General features: G+C 37.6%; 2 protein-coding genes across 3 annotated transcripts in view; both read left to right on the forward strand.

Moving 5' to 3' along the window:
- The window catches only part of LOC117292229 (cAMP-dependent protein kinase regulatory subunit-like), a 43845-nt gene extending 32179 nt beyond the window's left edge, over nt 1-11666 (forward strand). For both annotated transcript variants that reach the window (XM_033774203.1, XM_033774204.1), the window contains exons 5-10: nt 7858-7904; nt 8628-8726; nt 9223-9343; nt 9962-10083; nt 10554-10635; nt 11319-11666. In XM_033774203.1, the coding sequence (XP_033630094.1) occupies nt 7858-7904; nt 8628-8726; nt 9223-9343; nt 9962-10083; nt 10554-10635; nt 11319-11491 (644 nt within the window). In that variant the 3' untranslated portion in view covers nt 11492-11666. The remainder of the gene's footprint in view (nt 1-7857; nt 7905-8627; nt 8727-9222; nt 9344-9961; nt 10084-10553; nt 10636-11318) is intronic.
- A 5879-nt stretch (nt 11667-17545) lies between these two features.
- Nucleotides 17546-23529, forward strand: LOC117292230 (synaptogyrin-2-like). Its single transcript, XM_033774205.1, has 4 exons — nt 17546-17770; nt 19126-19351; nt 20830-20966; nt 23237-23529. Exons 1-4 carry the CDS (start codon nt 17669-17671, stop codon nt 23432-23434), a joined length of 663 nt encoding a protein of 220 aa, XP_033630096.1. The 5' UTR covers nt 17546-17668; the 3' UTR covers nt 23435-23529.
- The last annotated feature ends 1853 nt before the right edge of the window (nt 23530-25382 follow it).

Below are 25382 nucleotides of genomic sequence, written 5' to 3' on the forward strand. Positions count from 1 at the left end.
ACCCGTCCGATCCAAGGCAACGTGTTCCTTTAATCAAAAGCACAAGAAAATTATGCTCACTACAATAGGTGACTGGTTTTCTGCTCATTTCCGCTTTAGGTATAGCTCCATGAAATTATTAGCTAATTTATTGTTATCCCCCACCCCCATTCTGATACCAATCTTGAGTTATAGCACTGGGCAGTTTCCTACTAGCTATTTCTTGAAAGCTCTGAAGCTGTGTGTGTGATACTCCAACACCTTGTACATGTACATATATGTGTGTGCGGGTTTATTCGGTTCATCTTTTACATCTAAACATGTATCATTTGCTGTAAACATTTCTGTGTTTGTATTAAAGGCAGTGGACACTATTGGTAATTACTCAAAATAATTATTAGCATAAAACCTTTCTTGGTAACGAGTAATGGGGAGAGGCTGATGGTATAAAACATTGTGAGAAACAGCTCTGTCTGAAGTGCCATAGTTTTTGGGAAAGAAGTAATTTTCCACGAATTTGATTTAGAGACCTCAGATTTAGAACTTGAGGTCTCGAAATCAACCATCTAAACGCACACAACTTCGTGTGACAAGGGTGTTTTCTTCTTTCATTATTATCTCGCAACTTTGATGACCGATTGAGCTCAAAAATTCACAGGTTTGTTATTTTATGCATATGTTGAGATACACTACACCAACTGTGAAGTCTAGTCTTTGACAATTGCCAATAGTGTTCACTGCCTTTAAGTACAAGTGCATTTTTTTTCCCAGTCACAATAGATGACTAACTTGTATGTACATATGTCATGCATACACGTATCAAGCCTTTTATACTTTACTAAGTGTACATGTAGTCTCCTACGGTGAATGTAAGTTGAGTTTTTTTGTATTCAATTCCTTTTGAAAAGACATACTTGCAGGTACTTCTTTTGTACGTTGCAGAGAGTATTCAAACATAGATGTAGACAAAATAATGCGGATGAATTGTTCATTTTTTGTTGAAGAGCTTTACTAAGCAAAAAGTCAGGGTCTGCCTTAAGTTTTCTGACTGACAAGCATGACCAAGTTACCTTGTCATTTCATTAGTTTTTTTTCACTAGTCCATACTTCAAATGTTTTTTTTATCGCTTTTCAACACTGAACAAGCGAGAACTTTTTGACTGGTCATCGGGTGTTTTAGCATTTGACCAGCAGACAACTGTTCAGGGAGACACTGAAAGCAGGTACTCTCAACCAAGTTAATAATGAGGTCCGGTATCCACTTAAGCTCTCATGGGGCCTGCTCCAAAAATAATAGTGTTCCTCTGTGGATAACTTCCAAGGGGGTGCTTCATAAAACAGTCAGCAGAATAAGCAGTTATGCCAAATCTCTTAGGAGTTATGAAAAATGTCGCTACCGCGAGGATTCACGCGTAGGTAAAGTGTGCGTAGCCCGTAGGCATGCACACAGGCTTGATACTTCACGGAGGCAACGAAGGCGATTTCCTCCATGCCACCCTGGTCATTGCCTTGGTGCCCTTGAAATGCACTTAGTAGAAATTTTCCCATAGGGTGCCCTTTAACAAGAAGGAAATGCCTGTGGGGTCCTTGTCCTTTAAAAAAGCGAAGCATACAGGCCTGTTGACATGCATGGCAGAAATACAACAAGAATGACATCATCTGCACAATACACCTGCCAGATTATACATTTAGTTATTAACAAGTGGATGCAGTCGATGAAATGTTCTTCAGTGAAGCACTAAGAGTCCGCCCTTTCAAAGTTCACTGACAGAAATCCATTGCAAATGAGAATCCAAACCCACAACTGTACATGTATGCAGAGAACTGGAGAAGGGCCAATTTCATAAAGCTGTTCAGCAAAAAAAATACTGCTTAACAAATTTCTTTGCTGAGCAAAAATTGAGTGGGGCACCAGTCACAACAATAAAGACTTATGTAGTTTTAGCTGGTATAACCAGTTTGTGTTAAGCGATACTTTTTTGTGCTTAGCAAGTTTTTGTGCTGACAGGCTTTCTGAAATTGGGCAGGCATACGGTGCAATCATCAGCTTTGTTATACTTAATTAATACTGCTGACCATAAGCAAAGCAAAATGCATGCTAGCATACCTGCGGTTCTTGTGTTACAAGATGTTAAACAGTGAGGCACATAATTGTTACACTAAAAACAAATACAAGAATGCCAGACTTGTCCAATCTTGTGGTTTACTGCCCTGATGCTAAAATCTTGGGCCTGTAGTCCAGTGTATAAATACTGAGCCCCTCAACTATGCATTCAATGCATTTATGTCGTCCAGCCATCTTTAAAATGACAGTGTAGTAAGATACACACAGCTAATTATGCGCGATACACAGTTTGACCGGGCAGTGGATCAACGAGCAACCTTATTTTAAACTCCATGAGACAGGGGCGTCTCAGTCCACTGACATCGCTCAGGTATTCATAGGTCTATAGACCGTTATCATGCTGCCAAGTGCCTCCATTTTAGTCATGTTCCTTGTATCCATTAGCAGTTAATGAATTCTAATTATTCATTGCACAAGAAAGGAACCAGACTGTTTTTTTCTTATAGCCTCAATTTGGTTACAATAATTTTGATTGGAGAAAAATCAAGATGGGCGCAACATGATAATGGTCCAGTACATGTGCATGTACCAACCATGCTAACTTGGAATTCGTACAGTTCATTTTATGAAACACTCGATATGTGATTAAATTATTCTCTTTAATTAATCGGAACATTACAGAATCGGTTTTTGCTAACAAAACAGTTGCTGGCTGTGTAAGAACCATGTAAATAAACTGACAACACCGTAGAATTTTGAGATCGAGCTGCCATCTGGGTCACAAGAAAATAGTGAAAACCCGATTACACATTTTGCTCGACATTAAAAAGTAAACGAATAAAACGCTCACTTTAAAAAGGAAATTAGCTTTATTTATTTCTCATCAAATATGACATTTCAGACAGAAATATTTCAAGGGATACTTTCTACTATCATCTTAGATCTTGCGCAGTTTTGTGTAGATCTTTGATCTTGGACAAGTTTTTGTCTTAATACCAATTCTGTAAAATGTTCATTTAAATTTCCCCATTAGTAATAATACGATCAATACTCAAGTGCATACAACTGCATCACTGAAGATTCCCCCACGCATTAAGCACTAGTGATGGAAAGAGTAGTGCCTTTTAGAATGGCATGGTTGAGGGGCCATTCGTTTTAAATTCAATTGTTTCATACTCACAATGCAAGAATCGATTGAAGGAAATATTAAGACACCCAAAGAGTGTACCCTTGACTTGTGATGAAATATGCTTTTTATTTATTAGCAATTTTCTCATAAAACAAATTGTAAAAAAAAGAAGGAAGGCTTGTCCATTCGTCTAAGTCTTTGTTGTACGTCATTGACTTGAAGTTATTCTTCACTCAAAAGCAGTTGGCATCTTTTTGTGTCAAGTGTGTATAGATGGCCTACATATCGTAAATAGGTTAATTCTGAGTTTAAAAGCCTTGGAATACTGGGTCCCATACAATTGCCCTCGTGTCCTCGGAAGAATATATAAATCAAGGTTTTTGGTAGCCTGAACATCTGACATCAAACTTTGAGGCTTGGAAACAATGCCAGATACCTGCCTGTAGCGCCTGAATAAATCCTGCCAGATGTACCTTTGACCTTGTACCAGTTTCACACAAAGATTTGCAGTCAATTTGCAGATTGGAATTAAATTTTCACGTATTTTTATACCTGATGTTTAAAACAATTCAGTTCAATTCAATTCAATACTCCATGATACTAGGCACTCTCTACGCTTACACAGGTTATACAGAAATTCAGCGCTTGCCGTGCGAGAAGAGAATGGTGATTGTTACTTGTAAGCGCTGAACTCGGCAGTAAGCAGAGCCATGAAAATGGGCCATGCTTTACAATGGCAAGTCTTGGGGTTTTAAATCCAACTCGATTTTTCTTCACATAACTCAGGACAGTACAGTGCTTAGCGCTCATCGATGTGTTGGTAGTATCATTAGAGCAAGGTACATGGAGTACAAACAAAAATAGCAGACGGTAAAAGACAACCTGTGGAATATTGCACTGCCTTATGATACACGAATCATAATAAATAAAACGGGACCTACTGTATCACACAGTATGCCATAACATTTCTCTCAAATAACAACTGACACAAAGGTTGGCTTTTTAAATTCATCAAAATGCGGGTGCAAATTGACTGTGCTGTACAGTTACCACCACTACAATGCTTATAAATGCATACAAACCAGTCTTTGTAAATTATCGGCCATACACAGTACAATAATGTGCATCTTGTACATGTACATGTAGTTACATGCATAGGACCGATCAATTTAGTCTAAAATTGTATTTTTTTTTGTGGGTGCTTATAGTTCCATCAGAAAAAGAAGTGGGTGACTGTAATAAATAATCAATTGATTATGCGTGGCTAGAAGTGACATCTTTCATACAATCCAACCTTGAACATGGAAATAACTGTCATTTTTTTATTCATCCTAGGTAATATAAATTATTTAATGCGCATACTTCATAGACGTTTGCACATTGGGTTTGTAATTGGGCTTAATTTCTTTTCTCTGCGGAATCCCGCAATGACATTACGGTTAACATTCTCCTTTTATAGGGTTAAAAGCAAATTATTGGGCTAGCTGTGTAAATATAATTAAAGAGTGCTTTTAGCAGGCTTAAATATCTGCAAAGGCAACAATTTCTTTCTTTTACACATCTTGTGACTCTCAAATTGTGCAGTACATGTACGCTTCCTAAGCATGTATTTTTCTGCTACAGTAAGTGCGGATATTTCATTTACAGTAAGCAGATCGCCATGAGATTGGGCCCTGTTTTTTTTCTGCACACACACACACGCACACACCCACACCATGTAGCTCCCGAAGGATATTTCAAGGATTCAATTTACATGGGTGCCTGCCCTCCTCTCAGGGCGACCAGCTGCTGGAGATTGTTCTCGCAAACTGGGGAGCAATTTCTTAACGTTTGAAATCTAATCAAGCATGCCTCATTCGGACTCGGCTGTGTCTTCTGTGCCTGGCTGCCTGTTACCTTTGCGCGCTGTTGGAACGTGTTGCCTTTAGCTATCAGCGCAATGGAGACTGAAGACACATTATTAGATGAGGGTAGACGGCTAGTGTTGTTGGGGGCAGTGCTTTTGTTCGCATATAAAAAGGGATGGGGGAAAGATTTTGTAATTCCTGAAAGCTGGATGAGGCCCTTTTTTAAACTGCTTTTATTTCTCTTCTTTTTTTTGTTCTTTTGTTGTGTTGGTACGATGACACATAAGCCTTCGAGAAAGACTCTGCAAGGGTCGAAATGTCAGGCCGTTTAACTATTTTGTGTCAGATAAAATCTATAGTTGTGTATCAGAATTTATTTTGTACTTTGCACATGGATTTGGCGCTCAATACATTGTGTGTGTATGCAGGCTTGCAACTTCTCATCTGATCAGCTGATTTCCTTGTTTTTGTATTTCTCATCTGTACCATTTGTTTGTTTGTTGGGGTGTTGGACGGTGTTTTGTTTGTTTGTTGGTTTAGATGATCTTCCCATTAAGGTAGTTTGGTCAATCTCTCTCATACAACCATTGGTTTAATGTCTTTGATTATATTGCACAAATCAAGAAATTGTGGATCAGTAACTAAATGACAGTACTTATTCTAGTCGTTATAAAATAAATCGTTAACTTGGGGGATTCGAACCCACAACCTTGTGATTGCAAGTCTCGCAGTCTAACTGCTGGTCCAACTAGAAAAAACCCATTACAAATTCTTGCTGTGCCAGGATTAATAGATTTTTCTTTGACCAACTGTAGGTTGCATTGCATGCACAAGCTAATGTATCTGGCCGATGTTTTGAACTGCGTGCCAATAAGCACAAGATACGGCTGAAACGCACAGAACAATTTAAAAACAAATTGTGTGCCTCAAATTCACAAATTTTTTCAAACACAACCATTCAGAATGCCCTAATAAGAATTGCACAGTAACTTAAGGCTTTTCAAAACCCAAATATTACTTAAATACCATGTAAATAACATTCTAAGGAACTCAAATTCAATTCATGGGCCCAGAATGCCAAACAGTTTTGAACAAGTCCTGTGGAGAACCGTGATGTGTAATATCACAGATTCTGATGATATTATGTCTGGATCTAGTGTGATTATGGACTGGACTAAGTGATGTGATCATGGTCCATGAACAATTGTTCATGTCAAATGCACCTGGCTCAAGGGCAGGTGGAATTTATTTTGGATAGGTTTGGGACTACCATAGAGCAAGCCTTGTGCAGGGACACCATCTAAAATAAAATAATGTTGTTTCTTATTGTGGTTTGTTAGTAGTAGTTTTATTATTATTATTTATTTGGCAATTTCATGCATGAAACAATAATTTACATTAGGGTACAACTCTAAAATAAAATCATAAGCATTAACGGAACATTACAGAATTTGTTTTTGCTAACAGAACAGTTGCTGGCAGTGTAAGCACTTTGTGTAATCCACCGTAAAATAACAACCCTGTATAGTAGAAGTTTGAGATCGATCAGCTTTCTTGTTTACGGGAAAATAGTCAAAAACCAATCACACATTTTTGCATGACGTTGTTTTAATTTAAAAAAATTATGAAATGGTCATGGAGCGATAAACTCAAAACAGGAAATTATTTTCATTTATTTTTCATCAAAATATAATATGACATTTCAGACAGAAATATTTCAAGGAATGATTTCTACTATCATCATCATTAGACCGTGTAAGTTTGATGTAAATCTGTGATCTTAGACAAGGTTTTTCTTCTTATCAATTCTGTATAGTGGTTGCATTTTGTTACAAACCACTCTCAACAGTCTTCTTCTGTACACATATTCCATTTTGAAGGGAAAATATTTGTCCAAACTGTACTAATAAATCATGACTACAGTAACCCAACCTACATGTACAATCCAGTTCATATTACAAGTATGTGTACTTGTCCACGTAGAGTCCAGTGCTCATTATGTTTTTTTAATTAAAGCCCACTACGTACACTGTGCTGTGAAAGAGCTTTATTATTGTAGCTTGCTAGATGGTCTGATTTAATCCGTTCATGTCCCTGTTTGAAATATGGTTCGTACATTCATATGAGTAGTAAGCATGTAGTAGACGAACTAGTACAATGTGCATACCTATACCTTATTGCTTTAAATATTTAAGCTAAATGCTTATTCCAAGATGATGTCAGCGTTATTTTTAAACCCCTTTTTCTTGAATTTCTTGCAGGTATTGAACCTTATTGACTTAGCGATCCTTAAAATACCTGTGATATTTTGTAATTTTAAATACATAGTATGTGAATATGTTGTGTATTTTTAATGTGGTGCTTTGCGCTATGATCTTAATGATTTGGGGTTGGACAAAGAAACATTTACAAGAGTGGGATGTGAACCAACGACAACATGACAGCACTATACCAATTGAGCCCCAGTAAAATTTTCTTTGTTCAACCCAAAATCATTTAAGATTTACCCATAGTCCATTTCCCTTGTGGTTTTGATTGATGATCTTAATAAATAAAACAGTTCAGGTGATTTTCTTTCTAACAGAGGGAACAACTAACACATAATATGAAATTTGAAGTTTGCTTTGCGTTCACACACATTAAAAAAGGGCATTTGGAGTCAGCATACCAGCCCACTCGTCACAATATTTCACACATTACAGCTCAAAATAAACCTTCCCTGTTCGAAGGTACAAGTAACACCTCTGTAAGACTCACCTTAAAAAAAAGGAAAAAACACCCTGCAGGTTTTGCGAGACTTAACATTTTTCCCTCTCTTTCCGTTTTCTCACGCACAGGTGATGAGGGAGATCATTTCTACATCATCGATGAAGGTGAAGTCGACGTGAGTATCCTAGACATTATCGATCTTATGGAATACATTTATTTTCTATGATCACAGAACTGCAATCAAATCACAGACCTCAAAATAACACACAGCACCAACAGAAATGAGAGACTTTTGGACGGTCCTTTTTAACACAGGCATACAACTTTTCATCGGGTCAGCCGATTTCCTCTTTTTTGGTTCTCAGTTTTACCATTCAAAATTGAAAAATACTATACAAAATCATTGACAGTTTGTAATTTCCTCTTTTTTAGTGAAGTTACAGTTGCATGCCTGTTAACAGTTCTTGAAAGAAGTGTGCGTGCTTAAACTTACGCGTGCAATACTGAGCATGTGCGCACACGCTCAGAGCCACAAAAAAGGATCATTATGTCTGCTGCCGCCAGCATCTCAAAAGTCTCCCATTGCTGTTGCGTCCTGTGCTTTTGCTGTGGTGCCCTTTGCAAAGTTCCGAATCACATATAAATTTTCTTTATAGAAGTGCCCCTTTTATAGACCCATTGCATATGACATCACACTCTCAAAAAGGAGGCAGATCATTGGGCAATAACTGTTCTCTGTGCGTTACACAAAACAGAACACGCCTCCGAACAATGCGAGTAATTTGTGGTGTCAACTCTCTTTTGTGCAAGTTTGTGTACGATTTTGACGGCCAAAATTACACCTAGGATAGGCACATGAAGTTTTTGATAATGTTTTGATAATATTTTGATGTTTTAGATCTATGTGGAGAACACCTTGGTGACTACCATTGGGGAAGGAGGTAGCTTTGGTGAGCTGGCACTCATCTATGGAACACCCAGAGCTGCTACAGTTAAGGTACGTCGTCCCGAAACCATTACCAGGAAGTTGGTGTGGTTGTTTTTACCTCACTTTTACTCCTCAATTTGTGGACCCTGTTTTGAATCCAACAATGGATCAATCAGGGCCCAATTTACCGTTAGCAGGAAATTCCGTGCTAACGCCAAGCGTATTTCCAGGTTTGCAGTGTTTGTAAGCGCAGAATTCGGTGGTCAGCAGAGCCATGAAATTTTTCTCAGGTGTCTTGTGGGTTTACCCATACAGCAAAGTTTCAAATCCCACCTGGGTTGTTTCTTTTCTACTACCTAGGTGGAAGGTAGACTGCCTGGGTGGAAGGTAGAAAATCGGCCGGACTACTTCTTTAGACTTTAGTGGATTGTTATTAACTTCACTACTGCAGAGTGAGTTCTTAATTGGTTTCAACGTTTCAACCAGCTTGCTCTAGGTCTGTGGATGTATACAACTGGCATAGTTTTAACTGTGAGTGTTTGTTTGTGCTTTTGTTTGTTAACAGGCTAAAGGTGATCTGAAGCTGTGGGGAATTGACAGAGACAGCTATCGACGCATTCTGATGGGAAGCACTTTGCGCAAACGCAAGCTCTATGACTCTTTCCTGACCAAGGTGTCTATCCTCGGTGAGTGAACATACCATCGTAGTTGATTCCCTTTAAGTGCCAGACGTGATATTCTTCCTACTTTAGTCTGGTTTCCGGATTTGTTGCCTTTGGAAAAATGTGAAAATTGTTATTGAATATACCAAAATGTATAACATGTAGGTCAGCCCGTTTATTGAATATTCCTACTTTTTTCCCAGGGACCAAATATCAGGCATCCAACATGTCCAAGGCGAATGTTGTCAACATCCCAAAACATCTGATGAAGAAACACTTTTTACATTTACATTGTTGGGCGGGATATTGTTTGAATATCACAAAAAATCAAGAATGAACTAGAATCGAAACAGCATTGCATTGAATTGATGCAAAAATTCCTGTTTGGAATGTACAGACCCATTTGGTGTTGATATCCAATGATGCCATGTTTCAAATTTTCCTCCAAAAGTGTATCAAATAAAAGGACAATTTACTCAATTTTAACATGAGGTTAGAGAACCTTTTCTCCCACTCCCATAAGGACTCTATCTATTGGAAAATTAGTGCTTCACAGCTTAAAATGCGGGATGGGGGGAGGGAATTCATAAACTTGTTATTATTAGTATTGATGTTACTGGTTGATTTGGTTTATCCCAACAGAGAGCCTGGACCAGTGGGAGCGTTTGACTGTTGCAGACTCGCTAGAGCCGGTGAATTTCGAGGACGGAGAGAAGATTGTCTGCCAGGGTGATCCTGGAAATGACTTCTATATCATTGTTGAGGTACGTGAAAAATTGGATTGGAAAGTCGGCCCAAATTCAAACCCACACTCTGCTGATCAGAAACACCAGAGTGTGAATTCGGTGCTCTTAACCGCTCGGCCATTACACTTTCAATATTTCAAACTGTGTACACTGCTTGTTTTACTCTGATTTCTCTTGAAGACGAGCAGAGTATACATGTACTGTTTGAATTGACAAGACCACACAGGTTCTTTTTAGATCAACACTTCTCCTAGAAGAGTTTTATACAATCCCAACTCGGACTAGAGCCTTGCATGTGGATTGGGTTTTCAGTCCCTACCTGATTACTCGTGTTTTTCCAGTTCAGAGTTTTCCTCCCACATCTTAAACTGAACATTTCTTCTCATTTTTTATCCATTCTGTACTTGTTGCTAGTTATTGTTCCGGATGGTAATATATAAACTTACAAATTTACAAGAGTATTTTGTTTTGTGTTATCATCTCAACAGGGCCAAGCATCAGTTCTGCAGAGGCGTACTGAACAAGATGAGTTCATTGAAGTGGCTAAGCTGGCAGCCTCTGATTATTTTGGTGAGTAATAATAAATTGAATACTAGGTTCTTATATATCGCTTTATCACATCCCTACAGGCCTGTATGCTTCGTTTTTAAAAGGGCAATGTCACCAAGGCATTCTTTACCTGGTAAAGGGCATCCTATGAGGAAGTAGTAAATTTCTGCTGTATAATTTCAAGGGCACCAAGGCAAATGACCAGGGGGCATGGATGCGCGCATACCATGTAGTAATAAATAATAAATAATATTTATAGAGCGCCTTTTACAAAAGTTACAAAGCGCTGTACAATAACTACTAATAAACAGATATTAAATATTTAAGCTTAGCAAATAATTAAATGAGTCTTTAACATGGCTTTGAAGGATTCAAGAGATGAAGCCTGACGGATGTGAAGAGGGAGATTGTTCCATAATGTAGGTGCGTTGACTGTGAAGGCTCGTTGGCCATACCGGGTGTAGTTGCGGGGTGCAGGAGACAAGCACAAATGGGAAGTAGAAGAGGAACGAAGATTGCGAGAACTGTGGGCAATAAGGTCTATAGCTGTAGTTGCAATAAGGTCTATGAACCTGATCCTTTCAGCATAGGGTTGGTAACATTCATTTGAATTTGTGAAAGTCAAGATGGCTGCACCATGATAAAGCTCATTAATAGAGTAGCTGATAATCTGTCATTATATTTGTTTCCTTTTTTCATATCAGGTGAGATTGCCCTTGTCCTGAACCGACCCCGCGCTGCCACCGTCATTGCCCGAGGCTCCCTCAAGTGCGTCAAGCTGGACCGAGAGCGCTTTGAGCGTGTGATGGGACCCTGCGCAGACATCCTGAAGCGCAACATCACCCAGTACAATAGCTTTGTCCAGCTCGTAGTGTAGTCCAGACACAGTGACCTCTTAACCCCCTTACCCCTTCTCATCACCTCCTCAAATCAACGAGCCTTCAAACTCTGTGTGTACGTTGTGTTCCTATAGACCCTTATCATACTGCCACCATCTTGGTTATGTTTCCTGCATCCATGAATGGAAGCTAATATGCATTGTATGGAAATGAATGGGATGAAAATCAAGATGGCTGCACGACGATGAAGGTCTATAATAGAGTTTAGTCTCTGTCTCAAGAGTGATTTCAACTTGGGGGGAGAAAGAAAAAAGTCGCCGTGTACAGCAGTGTAATTTGTAAAGTTCTCTGTTTTTGTTTTTGCGTTTATTTAATACAGTTTGTGTATATTAAAATGTGATTTGTTTTTGTCTGCAGGTTTCAGTGTTGTCCCACTCATCAGTGATGACCAGTCTCATTAAACCCTGTATCAAACAATCATTTTTGTTGAGCTCGCTTAGCACACACACATAAATACAGATTTGCTGAGCACAATGAGTACCGTACCAGTTGGTATGCTTTGTGATGGATTAATGATCACCACTGCTGTTTCTTGGCTTGCCAATCAAGCGACCAAGAAGTGGTTAGCAGCTCTGTGCGCCATACCAGTGAAGCATCCAATTCTCAAGACAAAACAGTTATATTACGTTGTGTGAGGGCAGGTGAACTTCGACACCTGTTGTAAAACAAGTGCTGCCAATGATGTACATGCAAAGTGAATGCTTGCCCTTGTTCCACATCATTGCAAACTGCTACACAAAATGTATCAGTTATTACTCAAAAGTCATTACTTGCTACTCAATATAAGCATTCAGTGTGCACAAAAAATGTTTAGTCTAAATATTTTGCTATGCAAGATTGTTGAAGAAAACATTTACATGCAAAGCTCTAACTTTTGATGCAGGTACAGTGTGCGAGCAACTATTGAAACTGTCAGCCTCTAGATAGCCAAAGTTCTCAGAGACGGTACATGTTTCACAGGTCACACAAACTGTGTGCCTAGGGTTAGAACGAAATGTTTACCTGCGTTTCGACAGCTTCAGACCATTCAGTTTTTTCGTCACCTTTTCTGTTTTCTGTGTTTGAACTTGTTATTGACTGATGTACATGTATAGCCAACACACATGTCTGTGTGTTACAGGCCTTGATATTGGAAGTTAGTATATCGCATATACGCCTGGAAATGTGACTTAAGCAAAAAACAAAAACCATAAACATGTAGAGATAGAATTGAATACTCCTAACCAAATTGTGTTCTCCATTTTTGGAGCTCCGGTTCGTGATGCTGTTTTTTCCTCTGTCTTTGAAGTATATTGTGTATCAGGATGTCACAGAGTATGAACACTGTTTGGGTTTTTTCAAAAGTATTATTTTCCTGGGCTATAACTCATATGTGTATGTATGTAAGTAGTACAATAGAATGGTTGCCAATATGGAAGTGTGCCTTGTGTGGCAGCTACTAGATGCAGAGTCCTTTGTGTGTACTATAGATGACCTGGGCCCAATTTCATAAAACCTGTAAGCACAACAACTTGCTAAGCACAGAATAGTAATGCTTTGCAGAAACAGGTTACCAGCCCAAAACAGACTAAGTTTGCATTGTTGTGGCTGGTGCTAGACTCGCTTAGCAATTCAATTTGTCAAGCAGTAACAGCATAATGAAATTGGGCTCTGGAGGTCAAAATCACGCCTGGGCTATGCATGGGGACTCTCTGAAATTTGACACGGATAAAAAGGCGAGTACTGATTTCTAATACCTGGTATAAAGTCTCTTTTGCTTTTAGTGAGCAATATGAATGCACTGTGTTCCGATTCATTCTTGCACTAATGCAATGATGTTTATTCATTAAAAAAAAACCATGGCAGCCGAGTGGCTGAGTTACTGATATTTTTTGTATCGAGTCAGAAAAAGGAAAGCTAGTAAGAAGAAAACAAAACGGTACAAAATCAAGTAAACGTACTCTGGACATTAGCACAAAAGTTGTTGAAACTTTTTACAAACTGATGTGGTTTGAAAACTCTGCACTGAAATCACAGAACAATGAGATTAGAATTCATGGTGTTTGGTGTTGAATTACTCCTAAATGAAAGGGAAAGATTCTTAAAGGAAGCATAGCAAATAAAGAAGACTGTAACACATAGGATTAGACTTCGGCAAGCTTGCACACTTTCTGTTGATAATTTCTGGTGGTGAGTGCCACCTAATGGGGTACTCTTTCTTGGCAGTACTAAATACTGCTGTTAAGCCTGGTTCATACTTCCTGCAATTGCGAACGCAATATGAGTTCGCAGGGAACATTCGCAACAGTGTTCAACTCCTGCGAAACACTCGCTGCGAAAACAGCTATGTGGCGTTAAAATTTGCTTTGTATTATTTGGAAGTATGAAACAGGTTTTACTGAAGTACCACACTAGGGCTGGTGCTGTACGATGTGAACATTTTACGGTGTGAAAAGGTAATGCAGAAGAGGCTGTACAGCTTCCAATTGGCTTCTTGAGGTGAGGGATTAGTGTATATTTAGCAAATCCATATGTTTTTAAAAACAAGGATAATTATATTCAGAAAAGGACAGACCTACCCAGGATGGTAGCGTTGTGATTTAAATGAAGTAATTTACTTAAAAAAAGAGAAATCCTTTTTAAATGTTCATATGTCATTCTAAGTGATCCTGTTGCTGTTCTTTCCATGTATTTTATTGTTTGGTAATCGCTGAAGATGTGGGGCCATTAATCAAACAAGTGATCCCAGAAAGTTTTCTTTTGAGTCAGATCGTTATTTTCACAAAATGATATCATTTCTGCTTGGTGGTAAAGGACATCTGAACTTCAGAAAGATATCTGACAAAAGGTCACCACAAATTTATAAATCATTTCAATGCAAGACGGAATTAACGGTAAAATCTGTAGGCCTATTGAACCAATTTTAGGCCATTCAATTGTTTGACTAATAGTTTATCTGATTTAGAAGGAAATAGCGCAGAGTCACTGTTTATCAAAGCAGGCAAAAACAGGGGAGGAAAGAAATGAGAGTGAAAAAGGGTAGCGATGCAACATTATTTTAAGAATTTGGGATTAATGTTTTTTCCCCATAGGGACTGGCTACAGAGAGCAACTTGTGTAGGATGGGGGGTTTTGAGGGCCTCGCAATGTTTATTTTTTAGACCTACATCTTTGGAACAAACGTATAGAAGAACTACGTAGATGCCATTTAGTTGGTTACTAACAATGTGTTTGCTAATGATAAAGTGTTACTCTGATTGATTTTTATCAGTTGTATTTGTAGACATCAATTGAAATGATCTAATCCAATGGGATGCTATCCCTAGTTGAAGCTCATTGTCAGTGGATAAGTGTTGCACACAATAGACCTTCTGGTTAATGTCAACCAGCCGCCATCTTAGAGGTAAAACAATGACGAAACAATCAAAACGCACAGATTTGGTTTGGCCAATGAACGGCCGCTTTTTTTACCTCTAGGTGAGGGCGCCCTACTGATATGACATCATGTGCATAAGTTCAGGGCCCAATTTCATAGAGCTGCTTAAGCACAAAATTTTGCTTAAGCAAAAAATTCATTGCTTAGTAAATTCAGATTACCGGCCAAGACTCCACTCAATTATTATGTTAAGTAAACAACAGCTAAATACTAGTCATAAGTAATGTATATGGCATGAAATTTTGGCCAGTAACATGTGTAAAATAAGCGAGCTATTTTCGTGCTTAAGCAGCTCTATGAAATTGGCCCCTGCACTGCAGTGATCTTCTTCAACAAATGTGTAGTATCGGGTCTGGGTTTCTAACCAATGGCCTGTCAATGTAAACGTTTTACACGAACACTCTGGGTTGTTTTACTTCTTCAAGTTTTTGGATGCTTGAGTGATTCATGTATTTCCATCTTTAATGCTGGCTGGCTATCATTGGAAAGCGCTTTCCCTGTAGATGTTGGACTTGATGAACCCTGTTTAGTATCTATGTACAAGGGGTGGGACTTCACTCTCATTTTAAGATTGATGTATTAAAAAGGATCTTCCAGTAGTTTGTTTAACAGATTTGTTCTTTCAGATGTTTCAAAGAATTATTACTGAAATCTTTAAATTGTGCAGGTAAGCAAGGTCTTATAATTTGCCAACATTATGGTACTTGATATGACCTGCTTGAAAATTTCCTTAGAAAGAAATGATTGCTTTGTTAATATGAAAGATGACTTGAACCTCATTTTTGTTTGTTAAAAAGGCCTCCATATTTCAACCTTTACAGAAAAGCTTACAACTATTGCAAGGTTAGAAGTTAATTTCAAACGGTGTTTTTCTTGGAACATATGTAGGAAGTATTAAAGGAACTGCTGTTTTGGGGATCATGCATTTTTTATTAAATTTTTTGGGGGGTTTGGGTTTTTTCTTTTTTTAGCGAAAAATTAATTTTTAAAAGAGATAAGACAGTTTACTTGTAGGGGGCGATTTTATAACAGACATTTTCTTGTTTCCTGTTTACTGAGCCAGTATTCATAGCTTATTGAGCGTCATATATTGTACATTGATTGTTGTGCACGTTAGATCAGATATTGAATATTATTCTATAAATAAGTGTTTAAGAGATTTAAACAAATCTACACAAGTATGAAAATGCATATATATGTATTTGTAGTGATAGATGTTTTAAGAAAAAAAAGAAGAAGAAATGAAACTTGTTTCCATGAAAATGTTTTTAAAAATTGGGTGAAATTTTTTCAATTTATTGCGAGAAAATGTTGTTCTTGGTTTGTTAATCAGGAAACCTGTGTGGGAAGTTATTTTATTCAAAACAAAACATTTAACTGACTTCTGAATAGAGGGTTTACCTTTGAGCATTTTTGTTTTAAAGGTCCACATGGAATTTTAAGTGTAAATCAAGGGAAATAGCAAGGTGATGTTGTTAGGGAAACATATCCCATGTGATTATATGAAGATTATTCACGGTGCATACAGATATTTGGTAGAGTGGTAATTGTCTCCAATAATTAACAATGTTTATGTTGTCACATAGAAATATATTACAACTTGAAAATCATTGGTTTTTTTTAACATAAATTGACTGAATGTTATTACACACTTGTTCTCAATGGTTTGTAATAGTCTGTTTGGACTTTGAAAACACATTGGCATTGACATTTCGCCAAATGTGTACCCTGTGTTTGGATAAAACACTTTATGATACGATTTTCCTAATTGTTTATTGTCAGGTCAGAAAAGCTCAGAATAAATATAAATTAAATAGTAAATTGACGTTTGAATGCATATTGTTGGTGTTTTTTTTTAATTTGTTTAAGGGGGTTGTTGTTGTTTTGTTTTGGGTTGGGGTTTTTTTTTTTTTTTGGGGGGGGGGTCCTGCCTTCAAAGTCTTCTTGGTGCCAGTTGTGGACGTGACAAGTTGAGATATATACCGACAATAATTTTTTTTTTTCTTCTTTTATTTAAAGGCAAAGTATACCAAACCATTGGGTCTTTTTACTGTTCTATTGTTTAATCGTTTTACAAAACTTACTTGTGATTAAATTTGATTTGATTTGGTTTGAATTGGTTTATTTTCAATAAAAATGTATTCGCGACCAGATTCTGAATCAAAACATGAGTACATCGTACATGTACACATTTCAAAAGGCAGTAGTGTACGTTTTGAGCAGTTATATAAATCCCTAAGTGAAATACACAATCTGAGAAACAAACTGTGCAAATGTTTCTGAGATTCAAAATGATGGGGGATACTTTAAAACTTAAATCTTTTTCCATTACCACATTACTTCAAACTGAAATGATTCTCAAAGCCTTGCTTTTAATTATATCAAAAGCTCCTGTATCCTTTCTCTATGGTTCTATAACCAAGTAAGGTTTTATACAAGAACAAGATTTTAGGAGGGTCTACCAAACGTTAATAAGTAGCTGATGTTTTTTCTATAAAATAATATATCAAATCAGCCAATTTTCTGATATAGCAGACGCCGCGCTCACCATTAGTTTTAGACCAAATTACGCCCCCTAGTGGCAGTTCTCGTCTGGCAGTCGACTCGCGTTCAGTAGTGTGCAAAATGTGTGTGTGGCGCGTGACCATAGTTTGTGCGTACATTTAACTTGTTTCGAGGGTTGCTGTAAAGTGTACTGCTAAAAGTTGAGTGTGGATTTTGGGGGCAAACAAGAAATAAAATGGAGACAGGAGCTTATGGAGCTGGTAGAGCATCTAGTGCAGGGTTCGACCACATAGCGTTCGTCAAGAAACCACAAGTCATTCTTAGAGCGGTTGCATGGGTAAGTAATTAATTAATGAATTCTCTTTTTTTTTTACATTTTGTTTATAATTATCTGTGCGGTTCAGATGGTTGTGAAGACAAGTCGACCTACATAGTTATAGTTCTGGGCGGAGGAGGCTCGAGAGGATCAAGGAGGACAAGGCGGAGGCAGGGGAGAGAGGGACAGGGTAATTTTTCTCCATGGTTTGCTCGGTTCAATCCAGGAGGTAGAATTGAGTTTCAAAACAACTTATTTATTGATTGTCCCTGCTGATGGAACTAGCAAAGCACAATTTATATAAACCCTATAAAGTAAAGAGTCACAATAAATCATTATTCATTGGATAACTTTCCGTTTGGCACCACCACTTTTTCACTCATTTTTACAAAAAAGGATATCTCATTAAGGTAAATTAGATACTATATTATTTCATATCGAATGAAAAAGTGGTGGCGCCATACGGAAACTTTTCCAAATCATTAATTAAATGAACGTTTTTTACCAACATTTTTCTCCTACGTTTTTCAACAAACAAATCAAATGTTAATGTTATTGAAATTGAATGATTGTTGTAACTGGTAGGTAAGTGAAATACGCAGTTGTGTTTGTTGATGTGGATGCTAGGCTCACCCTTTCTTCATTTAATTTGAATAATTAAGTTCACATATATTATTATATTTGTAGTGAGCGACGGCATTTTAAATTAAAATGTTTCTGAGCTGGCTCATTTTTTAATTTTGTAAGTGAGGGCATAAACTTTAAAACCGGGCTTAAAAGTAACGAGATCAATTATTTGAAGATTTAATCTTCAATCTTCAATGGTGGAATCCTTATTCAGCTATCTATAGCTATACTAGGATGGTGCAGAAGTGACGTCACAGGCAAAGTGCATAAGAAATAAGGTGACATAAGTGATATTTTAGGAGATACACTGTATGCCTACATTGTACAGTAAAAGGGCGTAGTGATAGGCCTACATATAACCATAACAATTATAAGGTATGCCAGAATTGGATCCATAGGCCTATTGTGGCAATACACTTGCTCGGCCAATGAAGATAGAGTCGAAGTACTTCTAGAAACTATAAGGCTCCGCAGGGGAGTCTTATAGTTTCTAGAAGTAGAGTCAAAGGTTATATTAATAATAACATTCTAACCAAGAAGAAGAAGGTAGTTTATGTAACTTGTAGCTTGTAGCTTTGAATTGTGTTACTATAAAATAACTCCTGAATTTTTCAGGCCTAGAATTACATCTTTACTTGAGAGGAAAAGGTTGTCTTCATGTGTCAAGAATGAGGCTTTTATAACTCATCTGACAGTTTCCATTTGTTAATATTTAAAACTTCTACATTTTCTCTTTTCTTTTTCTGCAGCTGTTTGCCATCATTGTGTTTGGCTGCATTGCAAACAAAGGCTTTGATACCGGTTATGGTCAATGCGTCTTCAACAATGATACCAATGCCTGTAATTTTGGTGTGACCGTAGGCGTCGTTGCCTTCCTTGCTTGTATGGCATTCTTGGTGGTGGATGCTCTCTTTGATAACATGAGTAATGTTCAGTATCGGAAATACGCAGTATTGGGTGACCTTGTATTCTCAGGTAAGGACCGTCACATCTGGGCACAATTTCATATAAGAGCTGCTTTAAAGGGCCAGCAGCCGATTTCACGAAACGCTAGGGTCAATCCTATCTTGAGTTAGGACGATTAACCCATCCTAACTTAGGATGAGTTCAATGCATCCTACGTATTTGGATGTACGGAACTGAACCCGTTCTAAGTCCTAAGTTAGAAAGAGTTTGGTGAAATCAACGGCTGGGTACTTTTTACACAATGTCCACGGATTTACAATAAAACTTTGATAGTTTGAAGATAATGGTAGTAGAAAGCTTCCTTTAAAGGCAGTGGACACTATTTGTAATTGTCAAAGACTAGCCTTCTCAACATATGCATAAAATAACTTACCTGTGAAAATTTGAGCTCAATCGGTCATCGAAGTTTCGAGATAATAATGAAAGAAGAAAAAACCTAGTCACACGAAGTTGTGTGCGTTTGGATGGTTGATTTCGAGACCTCAAGTTCTAAATCTGAGGTCTCGAAATCAAATTCGTGGAAAATTACTTCTTTTCTCGAAAACTACATTACTTCAGAGGGAGCCTTTTCTCACAATGTTTTATACCATCAACCTCTCCCCATTACTCGTTACCAAGTAAGGTTTTATGCTAATAATTATTTTGAGTAATTAAAAATAGTGTCCACTGGCTTTAAAATATTACTTGCTGAGGTGACTAAAGTTTTTGAGAAATAAGTAAAACAATGTCACAAAAATTATTTTAGTCTCAGTTTTAGCATCTAAAAACATATTAACCAGTTATGGTTTTCAGAAAATGTAGCACATTGGTTCCAAACCGTGCTGAAAGGCACTAGACACTGTTGGTCGTTACTCAAAATAATTATATGCATAAAACCTTACTTGGTAACGAGTAATGGAGAGCTGTTGGTAGTATAAAACATTGTGAGAAACATCTCCCTCTGAAGTAACGTAGTTTTTGAGAAAGAAGTAGTTTCTCACTAAAATATTGGAATTTGATTTTGAGACCTCAGAATTAGATTTTGATGTCTCAAAATCAAGCATCCGAAAGCACACAACTTGTACAACAAGGGCATTTTTTCTTCCATTATTCTCTCACAACTTCAACGACCAATTGAGCTCAAATTTTCACAGGTTTGTTATTTTATAATGCAAATATGTTGAGATAGTTTTTATAGTTGTTTGCCTGTACATGTAGTTGTGCTAGTCCCTTGTCTTTCGGTTTTGATGTTTGAACGAGGGTCCCCATTTAGTGGGTCTGTGTGCCTGTTCAGGGTTTCCCTTTTTCACCGGTGTCATTTTTTATGTATTTGTGCATTGAAGGTAAAAAAACAAAATAAAAAATAAAAAATATTGAGTTGCAAATGATGATTCTTGACTAGCAATCAACACATTTTTCGTCTTAAACAAGCTGGCAAATTGAAATTGTCTTTATAAAAAGATAATTCTGACTAAAAATTAAAAATTGACAAATTTGTTTGTCCACAGGTTTCTGGCTGTTCATGTGGTTTGTGTGTTTCTGCTATCTTGCTGATGCATGGAGGAAGATGAATCGTGGTGTTGTTATATATTTTGGTCAGCCAAAGGCCGCCATCGCTTTCAGTTTTTTCTCTCTCATTCCATGGGTACGTGATTTTTGTAATGCTCTTATTTGTCTTTATACGCCTCTCTTAATATTTATGCATGAGTTACGTCACAATTCTAACCCAAAACGAGGCCATAGGCGCAGACACTGCAAGTGTTGGCAGACATGCGCCTATAGCCCCATTTTGGGTAAGAATTATGACGTCATGCATGAATGTTAAAGGCAGTGGACACTATTGGTAATTGTCAAAGACTAGCCTTCACAGTTGGTGTATCTCAACATATGCATAAAATAACAAACCTGTAAAAATTTGAGCTCAACCGGTCATCACAGTTGCTTGATAATAATGAAAGAAGAAAACACCCTTGTCACACGAAGTTGTGCGCGTTTAGATGGTTGATTTCGAGACCTCAAGTTCTAAACTTGAGGTCTCAAAATCAAATTCGTGGAAAATTACTTCTTTCTCCAAAACTATGGCACTTCAGAGGGAGCTGTTTCTCACAATGTTTTATACCACCAACCTCTCCCATTACTTGTCACCAAGAAAGGTTTTATGCTAATAATTATTTTGAGTAATAATTAAGAGAGGCGTATTGTTCAGTGGATGCCTCGTCAATCCTTGCTCTTCTTAAGCTTTCTATACGCCTCTCTTAATATTTATGCATGACGTCATAATTCTTACCCAAAATGAGGCTATGGGCGCACGTTCCCCATCACTTGTAGTGGCTGCCCCCATCGCCTCGTTTTGAGTTAGCATTGTGACGTACCTCATGCATAAATATTAAGAGAGGCGTATTAAAGAGCCTACCGGGCTAATAAATTCTGGGTTTAACTTTCCTCCAGGAAGTTTTAGTAGCCCTGATTGATTAAAAACAAGTATTGCCATAAGTGTATCTGATGCATAAGTGGTAGCAATCACAACCAGTATGATAGGCAAATTGAATTCCACTCAAAAAAGAAGAAGAAGAAAAACAGCATTTTAAGCAAGCAGGTTGCACAGTTTTTACTAGCCTGCAAGGCAAGTTGAGAGGTGGTTTGTTACTGTTTACTAGCCCATAGCAGTTTTTACTAGACGATGTACGTCAGGCTAGTGTTTAACAGAGCTGCTCGAGATAAAACCATAGTAACAATTACTTTTTCTTTAGTAGATATTTTAAATTTTCTATGTTTTGTGTTACGCATAGAGGCTCCTGCCTTATTCACCGTATAAATGTCTCACATTATAAGCCAAACTTTAAAACATTTTGCCCAGATTTTATACTGAAAACATCCTGAGGAGAGCTACTGGGCAAGGGGAAAACAAATTGTGTTTGTGAACTCCGTGCAAGTGTTTAATATTACTCGTCTAGTGTATGGAACTAAATCTCATAATTTGCAATCAGAGTGAACTCTGGACCTGCAAAGTCATGTGTGCAGAAATCAACTGTGTCTATGCGTGATGATAAATCACTGATTAACATCAACATAATACTCAACATCAATATTAAACAAATGCCAGATGACGGCCTGATCATGTGGTGTAATTTCTGTTAGCTTTGACCTTTGAACTGCCCTGAAAGGTGCAATGACCTTCATGCATACATGTATAGGCAGTTTTACTGAGTTGCTTTCAAAAGCAAAAATGAAGCTATTATGGGAATATAAGTAGTAATTTAAATTTTATGTAGCTTGAATATCTTTTATAGAAAATTAAATATAAAGCACTGATAAATTTGGCCCTTTTGAAGTTTAATTTAAAAATTAGCGCCTTTTCCCAATGTATTTGACTTGTTGTTTGTCATCAGGGATCATTTTTATGGCACTGCTTACTGTTGAGTAAGTTAATAATTCCAAGTAACACGGAGTATGCATGCACACAAGCAAAGAGTCTGTGCTAACCTGTGAAAAATGTTTGAGCTACTATAAAAGGCGATATTCCCTGCCTCTGTAGCTGATTCTTTTATTACAGTTATTAGAGCCATGAAATTGGGCCCTGGGGTGGATTTCACAAAGAGTTAAGATTAGTCTTATCTCGAGTTAGGACGAGTTACTCATCCTAACATAGGACTAGCCTTAAGTTTATAGCTCCTTGGACTAGGCCTAAGTTAGAACCATCTTTGTGAAATCTGCACAGGGGTGGATTTCATAAAGAGTTAATACTAGTCGTATCTCGAGTTAGGACGAGTTACTCGTTTTTAATATCTCCTAACCTAACTCTTTGTGAAATCGATCTGAGGATGGTTAATAAGTGCACTGCTTTTCAAGCAAATGAATTATCATGATCCAAACAGATCTTTTTTCATGATGGCCTTCATTTTCTTTATCATCTAGACTGGCTTGACCATTCTAGCCTTCATGAGGTACAGGCAAGGTTCCCAGGCAGCCTTCTCACAGAACTACGAGCCTGACCCCAACATGGCCCAGTCAGGCATGCCAGGTGGGCAGTCTGGCTCTGATTCCTACCAGCAACCACCATTTGCTGAGAAGAGCAGTATACCGGATTCACAGTTCCAGACCCCAACATACTGAGTCACAAACTCTTTGACAGCCAGATGGAATTAAAGAACAGAGTCCCTGCGCTATGGTTAAAGGCACTGGACACCGTTGGTAATTACTCAGAATAATTGTTAGCATAAGAACTTACTTGGTTACGCACAATGGAGAACTGTTGATAGTATAACAAATTGTGAGAAGTGGCTCTCCCAGAGAGGTAGTTTATCACTAAAATACTAAAAGACTTCCTTCGAGCCTGAAGCTTTCTTTTGCATCTGAAAGCACACAAATTTGTGCATCGAGGGTGTTTTTTCTTCAATCCCTTGCAGCCTCGATGACCAAAAGAGTCCAAACTTTCACAGATATGTTATCTTATGCATGTTGGGATACATTATTAAGGTGTCCAATGCCTTTAAAGCATGATGTCCAGTACTTGGAAGTAACATTGATTTTCATAGAGCTGTTTTAGATCTAAAATTAGACAGCACAAAAAACTTCAAATAACCAGAAGAAATGAAAGATTATCATCTGAAATACTGTCAAGTGTGAACTGTTTCTCATGGTTTCTGCTTAGTTTACTGAGCAGAAAGGTAGTTGCTAAGTAGTTTTGTTAAGCAGCTCTATGAAATCATTCTACGCTCTGATTTGATAACTATATTTTGTAATATTGAAAAGGTGATAAAGATGTAAATGAAGTTCCAAGTCCAGAAAGCCATCCAGAGATAAAGTAAATACAATTTTATCCGGAAGCTAACGATTTAACCCCATCCTGGCGTTGTGACATGTAATACTTTAAGTAGGATTTGAAACTTTGCATGGTGGAAATATGATATAGAAAGGTTTGCGGTAACACCATGTAATGACTATCTCTAATGAGTTGGGGTGGTTCTGAAAAGAACCGTTGGTTTCAACTCAACGTTTCGATCAGTATGCTCTGATCGTCTTCTGGAGAAAGCGATCAGAGCATACTGATCGAAACGTTGAGTTGAAACCAACGGTTCTTTTCAGAACCACCCCAAGTCATTAGAGATAGTCATTACATGGTGTTACCGCAAACCTTTCTATATGTAATACTTTGTTCTTGTAAGGGCAAGGCAGTTTTTTCTTTTGAGCAGAGGGCACCTCTATAGGGACAGTTTTTTTCTTTTCTACTGGAACATTACAAAGGGCACCAAGACAATGACTATGGGCTTGGAGGTAGTTGCCCATGAAGCATCAGGCCTGATAGTTTTTTTTTTATGACTGACCTCAATCTGAATGTGGTCTGACTTATTCATTTTGCCTATTAGCTGAACCTCATGTACCAAGTAGTATCAAAAACATTGCAATTATGTTAAGGATAAAGCAAAAGACAAGAAATGTTTTGAACATTTTAATACTAGTACTGAGATCAGATAAAAGTTATAAAATACCTTTTGGATGTAACTTTTAAGTAGGATTGTGTCTCCATTTTTTTCTCTCAAGGGATCAGTTTTAAAAAGTAATTTCTGATCATTTGATCACCTGCACGTTATTTGTGAAATCACATGTTTAAAAAAGAGCCACAGAGCCCAGACCCTCTGCAGACATGATGTGTACACAGTTCATTTGAAGAAAACATAAAATCTATATTTTATGGAGATCAAATTGTCTCATTGTTTATCAAACTTGTATAAGAAAAGGGGGCACATCTCAAAACTTGTTCAACTGTTATTTTTATAACTCTTGAATTTATGTGTAAATTATGACACAATTTGTAAAAATTCCCCATGGCTAGTGTATTATCTTGCCTGCTAGAAAGGCACTGGAATATGCTATAAGGTCACTCTTTTTGTAAAATAAGGTTACATGGTCTTGGGTGCACATTCTGGTAGCTAGATCGAGGCTAGAAAACTAACTAGAGGCCGAGTCACACTGCAGTGAAAACGATAACGATCACGACGCAAAGAGAACGCATTCTATTGGTTGACAGAGCGTGTACGTATTCGGCGTGGACAATTTTAAC

The sequence above is a fragment of the Asterias rubens genome, chromosome 7, assembly GCF_902459465.1.
Source record: "Asterias rubens chromosome 7, eAstRub1.3, whole genome shotgun sequence".
Classification (NCBI taxonomy): domain Eukaryota; kingdom Metazoa; phylum Echinodermata; class Asteroidea; order Forcipulatida; family Asteriidae; genus Asterias; species Asterias rubens.

What these genes read in the sequence shown, in the direction of transcription:
- LOC117292230 (XM_033774205.1), top strand. Translation starts at nt 17,669, where the DNA reads ATGGAGACAGGAGCTTATGGAGCTGGTAGAGCATCTAGTGCAGGGTTC. An exon ending in TTCTTAGAGCGGTTGCATGG is followed by an intron (nt 17,771 to 19,125) that starts GTAAGTAATTAA and finishes CTTTTTCTGCAG; the next exon opens with CTGTTTGCCATCATTGTGTT. An exon ending in TTTTCTCTCTCATTCCATGG is followed by an intron (nt 20,967 to 23,236) that starts GTACGTGATTTT and finishes TTTATCATCTAG; the next exon opens with ACTGGCTTGACCATTCTAGC.